Raw genomic sequence first — 14,530 nt, 5'->3', positions numbered from 1 at the left:
CTTTTTTTAAGGCCAGCACATGTGCTTCAATAAAATAAACTTCTTCAATTTATTATCTCATGATTCATGCCAACTTGTGACTAGTTAAACTGTGATACCTTCTTTCCGTGATGAACAGCCTAAATCTGTGTTTTAGCTTTGATTTTAAAGTATTGCTCTTTACTTTTAAAGCACTGCAGGGTACTGTAGTATGGAAGAGTATTTCTGCCACATCAGCAAATAAAAAACAGGTCCATTTCACGTTATAACGTGATAAGTTTATTGTTTATTGTTGTTTCACATTATAACACAATGGTTTATTGTTCTAACAATATATGTGTTTTGTAAAACAATATACCTTTCATGTTATAGCGTCACAGTTTATCGTTGGAACCTTATTTCCCCTCCGTTGTGATTCACTTTGTAATGATTTTAAAGATGTTGTGACTGAATTTATTGTTATTGTGTCATTCTATGAAGTGACAGTTAAATTCTTCACAGTGTGATTTTCAGGGCAACATTTGAATAAATGGAACTTACATCCCGTGAAGAATATTACTTTCCATCACTAACTCATACATCAACCACCTAATCTTATTTAAAAAAGTATACTGAGAAGTATTTTATGACACTATCGTTTCCACACACCTTGCAGAATGTGTATTGCTTTAGTGCTGAACATGTGATTCCCCCCTTGTTCTCTGCTGTTGTAAAATCCAAAGTCTTTACAGAGCAATGACTCTGAGTTGACAGAGGAACTGAGTGGAGGAGAGGAAATGCTGAGTCTGTTCCTGGGATGTTTGAAAACACACATTGAGCTAACAACCCACACACATTGAGACAGAGAGGAAACTGTGGAGGCAAAGTTCAGAACAAAGTTGTGTAATAGTATATCCTAAAAACAGTCTTTATTCATATCTAAGAACTGTGTAATATTTATGTATTTTACAATCTAACCCCCAACCCCCATCCTAATCACATTTAGGGATTTGGTATTGGGAGAAACTTTATTTGTTTAGTGAGTAATTATTAACCTGAAAACTGTGTCCTTGATTTTTGAAGAAATACTGTAGGAAAAGTTTCACAATTATGTCACAAAACATCCACAGTTTAAATCAATATCTAGATAAGCAGACTGTCTACAATCAGTAGTATGAAGATGAATAGATGCAAATGTTAGTCAAATTCAAACAATGATTACTAAAATGTCACAAAAGTATTCAAGTCAAGTTAACCAAACTATTACAGGAAACCATGCAAGTGTAACTTCAGTGTAAAGTGTAAATTACGCTATTGCACTACTCTCATTTGTCGACGGATTTCCTTCTGATATTTATAGTGATTATTTGAATGAATCCGAATATTATTAGTAATATTTATATATTTATACAAGTATACATTTGTACATTCTGGACATGTTTTTGGACTGTGGGGGGAAGCCGGGGAACCTGGAGTGAAAAGAAATTGGGTAGGCTAAATAAAATGAACAAACAAATAAAGTAAATCCAAGGTAGCTTCACAAAAGCCAATCCTTCGAATTAAACTATAACAGCAACCACAACAGCAACTACTATTAGCACATTTGATACAATCATTACATGCATGTTTTATTAGATTACCAAGCATTTATAAAAGTACACTATATACACTACAATTTATTTGTGTACTGTATAAACTGATAATTTAACATATAGCCTTTTAAAATATTGCATTCTGTCTTTTTTTTTGTTTTATTTTATCTGTTCTATTTTATTTTGCTCAAAGTGGATTTTATTTTGAAAAGAAATACCGAGACAGTTGCCGCTTCCGGCGTCAGTGGTTGTCCTCCACATTAGCGTCCGTCAGTCTGAGAGAAGCCTCATCTGAAGACGGAGAACTGAGCAACGCGAGAGACGAAATCAACTCACCCGATCACAGCAACATGGGTATTAATCTGTTCATCGCTGTTAATTCCGATTATAGATTAATGAGAACTTCTGACTGTTTCTGTTTTGTCTGTGTCACGTTTTAATTCTACCAGGGGCTTTCATTATTTATCAGTAAACTTTAACTAAGTTGTGTAAACAGAATGAGACGTTTAGGATATGATTTCATATTTCATTGTCATTGATTTTCTTTTTTTAAAAGTGTGAATGATGGCATGTCTGATTAAAGAAATGTAGTATCATATATATGATCATTGGTCATATTTTCTGATACATTTAGTAAAATACCAAACATTACACTGTGGGTGCATTTCTATTTTTAAATATATGAAATCAGATGAAAGAACTTGAAATGGGACACTCATTACATGTTGGCCTGTGTTAAAGGCACAGGTACTGTGACAGCGCCCACAATTTGTCAATTCAGCATCAATCCCCAAGGACAGGATACAATCAGGTTTTGTGTTAAATTTGACTCTGTTAGTGTTGCCATAACATGAAGACTTAAATAGAAAGAGTTAAACAGACTCTTTTAGGGTTATTTCAACACTGCTTTACTGCATATTACTATCACATTAAATCAACACAATGCAATAGTGTTTGTATTTTCCAAATAATGATAAATAATAAAATAATGACATTTTCTCTTTTGGTAGATTTACTGTGCATTGATGAAAATTTAAAATATTACATTTATAAGCTTTACATGAGCATTTATTTAAGGTGAAATTTGTATCTGAATTAATACCTTAATTATTAAAGATGATAAAAGATTTGCTCTCAGGGCCCCACTACAGTTGTTAAGTGTTATTGTTTGTTACAACTGTCGTAAAATACAAGCCAATAATACCAGTGAACTCTGAAGCAGGACTTCTAATGATCAAACAACCATGTCTTCAGACCAGGTACAGATGACTATGTAATACCATTATATACAAATATGATTACATGATTATCAAAAATGAAAATACAATGTATTGCACATTGATTGAATCACTTTATTTATCGGAGATGACTTCATGGCCTGACACACGGCAAGTTCAAACACTCTTGATATGAATGACAAGCAAACTATTTACACTTATTAGTCCAACAGTAATAGGACCAGGTTGCCTTTGATCAAGTATCCCTCCACTAGCAGAGCAAAGTAAACGCCAGTGAGTTAAGGCCCTGGTATACTTCTGCACACAGCGCTCATCATGCTCATGTGCGTGGACTGGGCATGCGCCAAACATAACTCACACATAACACAACAGAAGAGGTAGTCGCCAACAGACTTTTCAGCTGAGCCACTCGAACCAGACGTGTCAGAGGGAGATGAAGCATTATTCTCTTATTCTTTGGTAGGAACTTGTACCGCCACCTGATAGTGAAGTCAGATACTACAGGACCCTGATGTGCGGCATGTGCACGAAAGTCCTTTAAAACTGGAACAGCATACTTTCTTGTCCAGCCTCTTACCTGCTCAGGCTTTGACAGAGGCACCATTCACTGTTGTATGAATGTGTACCCTTGGAGACATTATTTGAAGGTGTCACTTTAAAGTCTTAGACCACCATTAGATTTGTTGTTTTAGCAATGTTTTAACAACCACAGAACAGAAAATGCAGGAATTTCAAAATCAGAAATTGTGGCCTTTTCTTACACTTGAAAAATAGCACTGGAGTGGAACCCTAATTAATGTTACTGGTAAAACCTGTGTTTGTCCTACTATTTCATGTCAAAACACATCTGCTGTGAAAAAGGTCTATAACACCAGGTTTATTTAAGAAATGCTTAAGTAGTAACATGCACAATTGTATGAGTTTAACTCAGTGACAGTTAGCTAATATATTTAAGACCAACTTTCAGTCACAACATTCTAATCCAAATGCCAATGATCACAGAATTCGACAGACACAGTATGTGATGTGAGCAGCAGTGTAGCAGCAATGATGCTTTTACTTTCCCCTCTTAATACAGGTGTCAAATTTGCTTTTGATTTATTTTTATTTTTTTACCAAAATCTTTGTTAATATTTATGTGTGTTTGTTTTATATAACAAATTAGAAAATTAAGTTGTTGTTAATTTACCTAATATATTTGTTTCAAAAATTATATTAGGTGGTATAACTATGGCTGTAAATGAGTCGCTACATTATGCACAAATTTGCTCTTGTCACAATTTATATTGTGATTTGAGTTGCTGTCTTTAAAAGGTGGTCTCATCTCGAACATTTGGGAAACACTGTTAGAAGATATTTGTTACATCAGAAGCACAGATAGAAAAGTTGAATAAGATTCTTAATCTTCCAGGTCACTATAGGAATTTCACCCATGTAAAGCATTGTTAAATTCATACATCATGACATATTTTAATTATGTATTTTCTTCACAGATGCTGTCAGTGAAGGGAAGGGAACTCGTCAATCAACATGTGAGGGAAACTACCCAACAGGTAACTACAGGGAGACCAGCTGTGATTGTTTGATTTTGTTTTTAAAGAATATTTCACAGGTGATGTGAAATATTGATGTTTCAAATTTGTTTATTGAACAATAATTCCATAGAATATAAACAGTTATATCAATGTTCATTCTTGCAATAAGAGAGTAATGTAGATATTCAAATACACATACTATATGTGTATATGTACTGTATATATATATAAAAAAACAAAGTGATAATAACAATTAGGTATAGGTAAGTGTGCAGGTATTAAATAACTAGTATGGCAGTAAGTATCAGAAGAGGATTAAGCATGTGGTCAAATGGAAAGAAAATAGTAAATAAATAAAACAATAAAAGTAAATAGGTCACACATAAATAATTTAAAGGAAATTAAATTATGGTTTTCATGTGAATCAGTCAGTAAATCTTTATAAATGTGGACAGCTGTGAGCTAATGAGGAAAATTCAGAAACTCCCCTTAGTGTCTTCTTGATTATGAATGTTAATGTTTCTTTGTTATTATAATTTAGTATCCAGATTGACCTCAGTGACACAAACGCACAGAATAAGGCTATAAACACAGATTTTCTCTATGGACTTTGGCGAGGGAGTAAGAGTTTATAAATTTAATTGTCTAGTTGGAATAGGTTTTCCACACAGTTAAGTTTGTAGCTCAACTGCATCATTCAAGTGGACTAGTGGACTGGCCTTGTCTCACTATACAAGCATCATTTTATAATTATAATTTAGTTTTTATCCTGGGTTGTTTTATTCTTTTGATTGAAGGCATAAATGCTGTAGAAATGTACAGAGCCCATCTAGGGTCATGGTGGGAAAATGCATTACATGTCATTTAGCAGATGCTTTTATCCAGAGCAACTTACAAGGGAATTGAATACAACCTGCCAGGGGTGGAGTTGAACTTGCCACCACAAAATCTTTTGTATACAGGGTATCGGTCTTAACCACTGAGCCACTCCATCCCCCAGTAATGAAATAGTTTTAGACCAATTTTCTTTATCCCCTTCTGTATCCCCTTCAGCAATATTTTTTGAGTTCCCTTGCAATACTTTTGCAATCCTTCCCAATAACTTTTACATTCACTCTGGGGAGCACAGCTCTCCATGTGCTCTTTTGGTTACAGCTCAGGCTTAACTGTTTGGGTAGCAGTGCCCAAGGCCTCCTGGGGAAAAGAGGGAGAATCTGCCCTTGACCTGATATAATATTACAGCTGCTAAAATAGTATGAAATAGTAGTATTTGTGTTTTATACTAAGATTATTGTGACAGGAGTTTTATGTAATATTCCTGGTAGAATCTCAATCTCAATATCAATAGATCTTTACTCCATCTATTTATAATAGGAACCGCCTGTGCCACGCTTGAAAAAAAAAAAAGCTCTTATGTCGAAGCTGAATAGAAAAGAAAAAAAGATGCTAGTACCAGGTACTATTTTTAGTACCTGCTCAGACGAGGTTCCAAAAGTGTGCTGAGTAGGTACTATGCGATGATTGGTCAGACTGACTGGCCAGAGTGCCGTCACAGGAAGAGACCTCCCACACACAAATTTTAAGTGATCTACACTTAAAACTATTTAACAATCCTAAAAACGTGGGTTAATCTCCAACAACTATAGGGAAATCTCTATATTTAACGAAGAGTCTGGTGTATTTAGGGACAGCGCCGGCGATCGCGAGCAGCATCACACCTAATCGCGCTGTGTCGTGCTGAGGCGAGTAGAGCCGGTGGAAATACACCATATGTCACTGAAACTTTATTTTTTCATTCACATCACATCACACCGTATTTTCCACATTATAGGGCACACTGGACTATAAGGCACATTAAGCAAAACAAAACAGTCAGATAAGTCAGTCAGTCAAACTTTATGAAACATGCCCGGATCCCTCTCGTCATTATCCGAGTCAGTGTCGTTGCTGTTACCTGGAAGTTCAGTGATGATTCCAGCCTTCGTGAAAGCTCTGACCACAGTTGAGACTAATACCTGAGCCCAGGCATCCACGATCCATTGTCAGATGGAGAAAATTAAAGGCTTTTAAGTGCGCTCTTTAGTGTGGAGAATACAGTATGGTTTTTTTTATAATAGAAAATAGTATAATAGTATCCCATATTAGATTATACTGCTGCGGGGGTTCCTGCCACAGGGGTAGGCAGCAGTCGGCTAGTCTTCACACCACGTTTCCAGAAAGGTTTTGTCCAGTGGGTCAATGCTGGTGAGGCCACACACTTTGATGTCCCTCTTGACACACTCCATCCAGGTTTTCCTCGCTCTACCACGATCTCTGTTTCCTAACCACTGCAATTTGGTCATGGTGTTGATGCTTTTAAGGAGTCCGTAAAGGAGCTCCCAGGGTACCACAGTGCGGAATTTACGGGACAGAGCTTCTAGGATTGTCCGTTGATGTGCACACGGCTCTTGGCATTTGCATACATGGCCTGGATCACCTTCACAGCGCACTCCTCAACACCAAGGATTCTCAGTGCCCACCACAGTACCTTTCTTGGAACGCGGTCAAAGGCCTTCTAACATTTTTAAAAATCAGCATCAGCCATAGAAAACCGTCACCATCAGCCATAGACCGGCCTGCAATGGATTTTATGCCAAAAAAAAAAGAAAAACACATGACACACATAATTGCAGCTTGTCACTTTGGTTCCATGGAAAGAAACCAGGCAGCTATTGTTGATTCAGGTAATAAAGTTAGACAACTTTAGGTAAAAGTCAAGCACCTAATTCGTCAGAAATCTCCTGTAGAGCAAGGAAGTATTTTCACTTAACTCCTGCTCAATAGAGTGTGAAATGAGAAATGACAAAGCTAAGTTAACATCAAGTATTATTGTTGCCAATTCAGGGAAAACATAACCTGTAAAAGAAAGGTGACCTAGGAAGAAAATCATGTGGTTTATACCTTGAACCTGTGATGTCTCCAGAAGTCACTTATTAATCTGACTCAGTCAAACATTCTGAATGTTTGATTACTGCATGGATTTACTGCACAGGTAGTAGGTTGTAGTTTTATCATGTACGTTTGTCTTATTGTTTAAAGTAACACTGAGTCCAATCCAATCCACTTGTATTTATAAAGCACATTTTAAAACCATAAGGTGGACATAAGTGCAGTACACATGATACAAAAATAAGAGGACTAAAAAAACAACAATCCATCAGTTACATATAAAAGACAATAAAAGACATATTCAGAATGAAACTAAGCTAAAACACACACATAAAACAGAGCACACTGGGTTAAAGGCCAAAGAAAATAAATGTGTTTTTAAATGAGATGTAAAAACAAGAAGTGTGGGGGCCTGCCTGAAGAGTAGGAGCTCATTCCACAGTTTGATTCTTGTGCCTCTCTCTGTGACGGCACTCTGACCAATCAGTGCATGGCAGTCTGACAACATCACGTATAGTATTGGCTCTGCTCGCTTGTAACCTCATCTGAGAAGGAACTAAAAAAAGTACCATGTACTAGGTGCTATCGCTAATGTAAAAGCAAAATAACTGTGCTGTGCCAAGGCGAGTACAGTCACACTAGTGGATACACACCAAAAGACAAAGTAGTGCTAAACCATGCAAGAAAGGTCAGTGTGACAGTGTGACACTCTCACACTGACCCTTCTATATAAGTTTTTAATGGAACTCAGGTGTAGGTCACAGCTCTTGGATAGAAACTGTTCCTGAGTCTGCTCGTGGTGGTAAATTCTGCTTCGGGAATGAAGTGTGAGAATCAATTTCTTAATACACATCAAAAACTAAAGTCCTGCTGTGATCCAACTAACTGCAGCTCTGCCGCTGGTGCTGGATGTGGTGCAGGGTCCTGAGTGTCGTCCTGCAGATGAAGACTTACAGGAATCGTTGCGAGGGAAACTCCGCATTCTGCAGGTTGACAGCGCTGAGGTCAACGCTCTGTTTACGGTACAGCTCATATTTAACACACACAAACACAAATTAGGGCTGTCACTTTTTGTATGTATTATGTACAATATTATTATTATTACGAATGTGATGTGACAGGTTTTAACTTCACATTCAAACTGTAATGCTCGAAATGCATACTGCCATATCAAGCTCTGGGCGTAGCAAAGAATGCTATTATTCTCAAAGTTGATAATAATTTCGTATTAAAACAGCAAATCTGGTCTTTTAATTTCAATTTTTTTCAAACATTGTAAAGTACAACTGGTTTACTGGTACACTATCAGATATCAATCTCTTCAGTACTTTTTACAGATTATTATTATTATTTGTTCACCTGCAACTCCAGGCTCCTATTGGATACCAGCTGTCAATTACACTTGTCCACTCAGATTGTCCACAATCTGTGCTGTACTTCATTGTCTATTTTCCTCTAAATGAGAACATGATATATAAAATTCATATGCTATTAAGAAGAGCTGAAACTAGCGATTGACACCATTAGCTCATTTCTCCATATTCTTCCATTCAACCAGCCGAGTCACCCCTTATTGCCTATTTGATATATTTTCACATCCTATTTGGCAGCGGAAAAACCCAAAATAATACATAGTTCTTCATAAATGTGTCACACTCAACCCTGACCCTCACTTCATTCACATCTAACCTTTAATGATGTATGGATGGGTATTATTATTTTAATTGCTTGATTAATGCTTAAATGTCAGGTTTTTAATCTGTGAGCTGTGAATTTAGGAGCTTAAAGTTATTAATCAGTGATTGGTTATCAAGATATAACTATCTCTTTACTCTTACTTATGATTGTTTTTTTGTCCCATATCTGTGATTAGGTATCGGTCATTTAGACCAAGTTGTTCATTGCTTCACAAATGAAATGAAATCACAGCTTCTTAATGAAACTGATACATTTCAGTTCAAAAATATATCATCCACAATGCAATGGGGTCATGAATTTAAAAAAAATCACAGTTTTTGTGTCTACAGGAGTTGTCTGCTCATGTCACCGCCATCAACAGTGAAGACAAAATTATTTTTGTAAGATTCAAAACCTTTGAAGAATTATGGAGGTTTACAACATATTACACAGTAGGTATGTTTCAAATTAAATTAAGCAATATAGTGCATTTTAATGTAGTGATGCTTAAATGCATCACATACATTTGAATGTCACTTTTCTGATTTCCCCTGATTTCCAGGTTTCCTCGGTCAGTGTTTGGAAAATCTTTTGTTTGATGACAAATTCTGGCTGAAGCCTTTGGAGGAGAATGTCGCTATTGAGGTTTCCATTCAGGAGGAAACACTTAGTCTGATGCACAAAGGCCTCCTCATGCAAGAAGGTATGACATTTGGTTTTTCAAGATGAGAATTAGGGTTCCCTCATAAATGTGCATATATACAGGAGCAAAAATGATTACAGCAGAAAAGATTTTAAAATCAATAGCATTCATTTATAAAGATTTTAAAAGCATTATGACTTAAAACTCTATTTGCAGGCTCGCTGTTTGCTTATTGTAGTGCCAACCAAATGTTCGACAGCTCTACCTCTGGAAGAGACCTGTACCTGGAGCAGGGAGACATTGCACAGTTTGAGCCTCCCTTCCTGAGCTCAGGTTGGACTGTCCTCTGCCTCAATGATGGAGCTAGAGGCACTGCACCCAAACCTTCTCTGGAGCCTGTTATTCCTTTTCATCAGTGAGTCACCTTTGCACACTCTTGGAAAATATTGTCTCAAATACATAAGTAACCCTTTCATTATTCTTCATTATTCTTAGAAAATAGAGTGGGTAGTAAATGTACTTTCTCTGTTTGGTCTTCCGATCTGTCTTTCTTCAGATGGTTTCTCAAATCCTGTGCTGAGAGCATTTTAGTCGGATGTGGGAAACCTACCTGTGACTTTCCTCTGCAGTTTGGTGAGTAAAGACAGATGAATTGACATAACTGATGGACATAACTGAGGGCCTCAACATAAACAGAAACTACTTTAGCAATACTATTGCCACTCCATTTTATTTTGCTGTAGCAAACACCCCAAAATGAAAGCAGATATATGATATATATTATATATATTATAGATATATTAATGAAATTCTTTGTTGTACCTATGTCGTACATAGACAACATGGAGAGCAGAGAAACCCAACAATTCACACAATGAGCAAACATTATAGGCATCAGTGGGGCATTAACAGGAAGAAATCTCTCACAGACTCAAATATGTGCAGCCATCTGCTTCGAGTGGTTGGGGTGAATGGAAAAATGGGGGACAGAGGAGAGATGGGGGACAGAAAGGGGGGAGAGAAAGGATAAGAGGGAGATGAGGTAGAGACAGAAGCAGATACACAACAATTGTATCAAGTTATAAATGTATACAGGACAAGTCTACACAAGTCCCGCTCTACACAGAGAGAGTGTCCGCCACCCGAACTGTCATTGGGAGCTGGTTCCACAGGAGAGGAGACTAGTAACTTAAGGCTCTGGTGATCTGTTAGGTGAAATTAATTATTTCAGGTATGAAGGGGCCTGATCATTAAGTGCTTTGTACGTGAGGAGGAGGATTTTAAATTGAATTCTAAACTGTACGGGGAGCCAGTGTAGAGAAGCTAACACTGGAGTTATGTGGTCTCTCTTTCTAGTTCTTGTCAGAACTCGTGCTGCAGCATTTTGAATTAACTAAAGGGTTTCAACAGACTTGTTGTCTCATGATAATAAGGAGTTACAGTAATCTAATCTAGATGTAACAAAAGCATGAACTAGTTTTTTGTCCTCGTTTAAGGACAGAATTTTCATAATGTTCCGCAGGTGGAAGAAGGCTGTTGTGGAAATTAGTTTTATGTGTGAATCAAATGACATGTCCTGGTCAAAAATAACTCCAAGGTTCCTGAACTGGAACTGGAAGCCATGGTAATGTCATCTAAAGTGGCAATGTGGTTGGAAAGTTTTTCTCTGAGGTGTTTAGGGCCGAGTATAATGACCTCAGTATTTTCTGTGTTTAAAAGTAGAAAGTTACAGGTCATCCATGACTTAATGTCTCTGAGACATTCCTGGAGTTGAACAACCTGATTTATTTCATCCGGCCTCATTGATAAATATAGCTGTGTGTCATCTGCATAACAATGAAAGTGTATGTTGTACATTCATTAAACCAATATAGAAAACAATAGCAATATCTGCTACAATTCAAGGTTGCATCCTATAACCTTGAATAAAACAATTAGTGTTACATTTGCAGGTTTCCTCGTATAACCTCTACTACTTACTTGCTTACCTAGGATTCTGCCACTAATCTTATATGGGTATAAAGTGCATGAGCTTACAGCCTTAAAATTTAGCTTTTAAAGTGCTTTTAACATTTTGTAACATAAATACACTTTTTAATAACATTTTAACCTTTTTTTACACATCAAAAAAATAATATGAATTGTATTCACACAATAGAAAATTATTACAGTCAACCCAAATGGACTGGAGCCAAAAATAAACCTCTGGATAACATGAGTTTACCGCAGTGCCATTTTGTCACAATCGCAGCACACAAAAAAACAGATTAATCAACTTTACACACATCTCAGCATTTCCTTATAAAATGCTTTTCCCAGGAAATCATATAATCTACATATTTATAAAGCAAACCTATTTTAGATTTCACATACCTACGAACTACAAATAGACTCGGCAACTTCACTTCTGTTCGTTTTGGCCTCACTCAGCAGAATGAGGGAAAGAGACTGTAACGACGTAAAAGCTGTAAAGCGACTGCTGTAAACATCGTCCTAAAGGTGAAGTGTTCAATTCTTCTCCCAAAATTACTCCTTGACCCTAACCAATCTGGCTTCAAAAGTGGCCATTCCTCTGCTCACCCGCACATACTGCCATTTACTACAAATAGTAGTAAACGGACCATAATCTAGCTTCTGTTGCTGGGCGCTAGCTGACGGACTTGGTGTTCTATCCTCACCCCACCTCGGCTTGGACCTATTTTGCACCTCGGCTTTCTATCCTCAGGTGTCGAGCATAAACACACCAGCACCTTCTCTGCTACTGTTAGCACACCAGCTAACTTAGCTCCCCACTCCGACGCCAACCGGGACTGGGGGGCACATGAGTAGGCTGAGACTGGCAGAGGGTTTTACAGTGTCCTGTGTTTTAAGTTTTTTAGTGAGTTTGTGCATGTTTTTATGCCTGACTGTCTGCGATCGTCATGATTAAGTGCTTCTAGACATTTTCTGCAGTGATGGAACAATTGTGGACTATGTTGTGGACTGTGCTCTATTTAATTGTGGTCTGCAGTGGAGGTATACTTCCTGGTCCGTGGATATAATACGCTTGGGATCTCCAGCTGCAATTGAACATTCAGAACAATATATCTGGGGCAACACCAGTCTTCCAGTTGTCTGACATACCTGAGCTGATAGGATTTGATTTTTGATGTGAAATTGATCAGTGATAATCTAAGGGGGATTAAAAAAAGGAAACGGGGGAAAAGAGGAGGTGTCGGGCTGCGATTAAGGAAGAGACAGCCCTCTAGCTTCCCCCTGCCTTTTCTGATCCTTGTCCAGTCCCTGCAAAATAAACTGGATGAATTGCAGGGAAATGTCCACTTCCTCCAGGATTACAGGAACACTGTGTCATGGCTTTTACAGAGACGTAGGTTACCGAGATAGACTCGGACAGTGGTCTGGCAATAGATGGATTTGGAACTTTATAATGGGAGACTTCAATCATGTGCCCTTAAAAAAACTTCTTAAAAAACTTTTATCAATATGTCACATGTCCAGGAAAGACAAGACTCTGGATCTTTGTCATGGTCATGGGAAATCTTAAGGACTAAACAGAAGTATAAATAGAGTAGAGAGCAAACTGGCAGAGAGGAACCTTTCCTCTGCCTGGTCTGGCATGAAAACTGTTGCAGGCATTCAGCAAAGCAGAAATGCCAGTATCACCATGGATGGCTTTAGGTCAGATGATGAATTTGCTAATGCTCTCAATAACTTCTACTTGAGGTTCGATTGGATTGACTTCAGAGAGGAAGTTGAGAGTCTGAGGCGTGAACTGAAAGATGACCAGCACTTTATCATAGAGTAGAGTGAAGTGGAAAAGTATTTTCTCTCTTTCAAAATAAATTAAACTCTTGGCCCCAACAAAATTAGCGCCATTTTACTTCCATTTTCCACTACATTTTTAATATGTCTTTAAAGGAACAAACTGTACCCAATGTGTGGAAGCAGGCAATGATTATTCTGATTCCTAAAGTAAGCAGACCTAAAGGCCTTACGGATTTTCGGCCAGTGTCCCTCACTTCTCTTTTAATGAAGTCAACTTGTGTCGCTAAAATGTCAACCCGACATTTTAGCGACTAGACTCATCAAGCACTTTCAGCTGAGCCACAACTTGGTAGGGTGGAAGTAAATGGCTTTTTATCTGAATCATTGTGATCTTCAACCACCTCATCTCAAGGCTGTGTTCTCTTGACTTTACTTTTTATCCTTTACACAAATATGTGTCAAAGTAAATATGAGAACAGAGATATTCTGAAATTTGCTGATACAATAATACAGATGAGGTGTGAAACTCACACTTCTCTGCTTGGAAAAGAGTGAATTTACAAGGAGATGCTGCAGTACAGCCTGGACCTGGTGAACATGCTTATCTCTGTACTGGGAGAAGATGAGGATATCGTCCAAATAAACAAAACAAACTTACAGACGACCTCTGGGAGGGGTGGCACTGGGCTGGAGGTCAATGGCGCAGTCATAGGACCTGTGTGGGAGAAGGGAGGTCGCTTTGGCCTTGCTCAAGACCTCCCAAAAGTCCATGTAGTCAAGAGGAACCCCCACAACGTCTGGTAATGGGCTAGAGTTAATGGGTGATTCAGTATTGGAGGCTTGCCTCAGGCAGACCTGGTGGCATGATGAACTCCAACCCAGTATAGCCCCTGTGGACCAGTCAAGGTGCAGGTGACGTCGGAGCCAGGGGAAGCCCAGAAGAAGAGGATGACGAGGAGAATGCAGGATGTGAAACTGTGCGGTTACGTGATGGTTGCCGGATAGCGGTATGTGGATGGGCACTGTCTGATGCGTGACGTTCCCAGGGGGCGACCATCCTGGGCGTTGGCGGGTACCGGAATAGGCAGGAGAACTCGACCAACACCTAGCTGATGTGCTAGTCTATGAGGATGGCTAGGGTCTGGGAAACCTGGGACAACAGCAGCCACGCAGGTTGGAGCAGGGTTTAGTGGT

General features: G+C 38.2%; 1 protein-coding gene across 2 annotated transcripts in view; it reads left to right on the top strand.

Moving 5' to 3' along the window:
- The first annotated feature begins 1,809 nt into the window (after nucleotides 1–1,809).
- Nucleotides 1,810–14,530, top strand: part of LOC122766849 (SH3 domain and tetratricopeptide repeat-containing protein 1) — a 35,306-nt gene continuing 22,585 nt past the window's right edge. Inside the window, exons 1-7 of one of the 2 annotated variants that reach the window (XM_044022048.1) lie at nucleotides 1,810–1,904; nucleotides 4,282–4,341; nucleotides 8,143–8,273; nucleotides 9,279–9,384; nucleotides 9,491–9,631; nucleotides 9,788–9,986; nucleotides 10,128–10,204. In XM_044022048.1, coding sequence (XP_043877983.1) covers nucleotides 1,901–1,904; nucleotides 4,282–4,341; nucleotides 8,143–8,273; nucleotides 9,279–9,384; nucleotides 9,491–9,631; nucleotides 9,788–9,986; nucleotides 10,128–10,204 — 718 coding nt within the window. In that variant the 5' untranslated portion in view covers nucleotides 1,810–1,900. Of the gene's footprint in view, nucleotides 1,905–4,281; nucleotides 4,342–8,142; nucleotides 8,274–9,278; nucleotides 9,385–9,490; nucleotides 9,632–9,787; nucleotides 9,987–10,127; nucleotides 10,205–14,530 lie in introns of those variants that run through there. The other variant, XM_044022049.1, reaches the window with a different exon arrangement.

Source organism: Solea senegalensis, linkage group LG3 (assembly GCF_019176455.1).
Source record: "Solea senegalensis isolate Sse05_10M linkage group LG3, IFAPA_SoseM_1, whole genome shotgun sequence".
Classification (NCBI taxonomy): Eukaryota; Metazoa; Chordata; class Actinopteri; order Pleuronectiformes; family Soleidae; genus Solea; species Solea senegalensis.
This window is presented reverse-complemented; position numbering and strand designations above follow the sequence as displayed.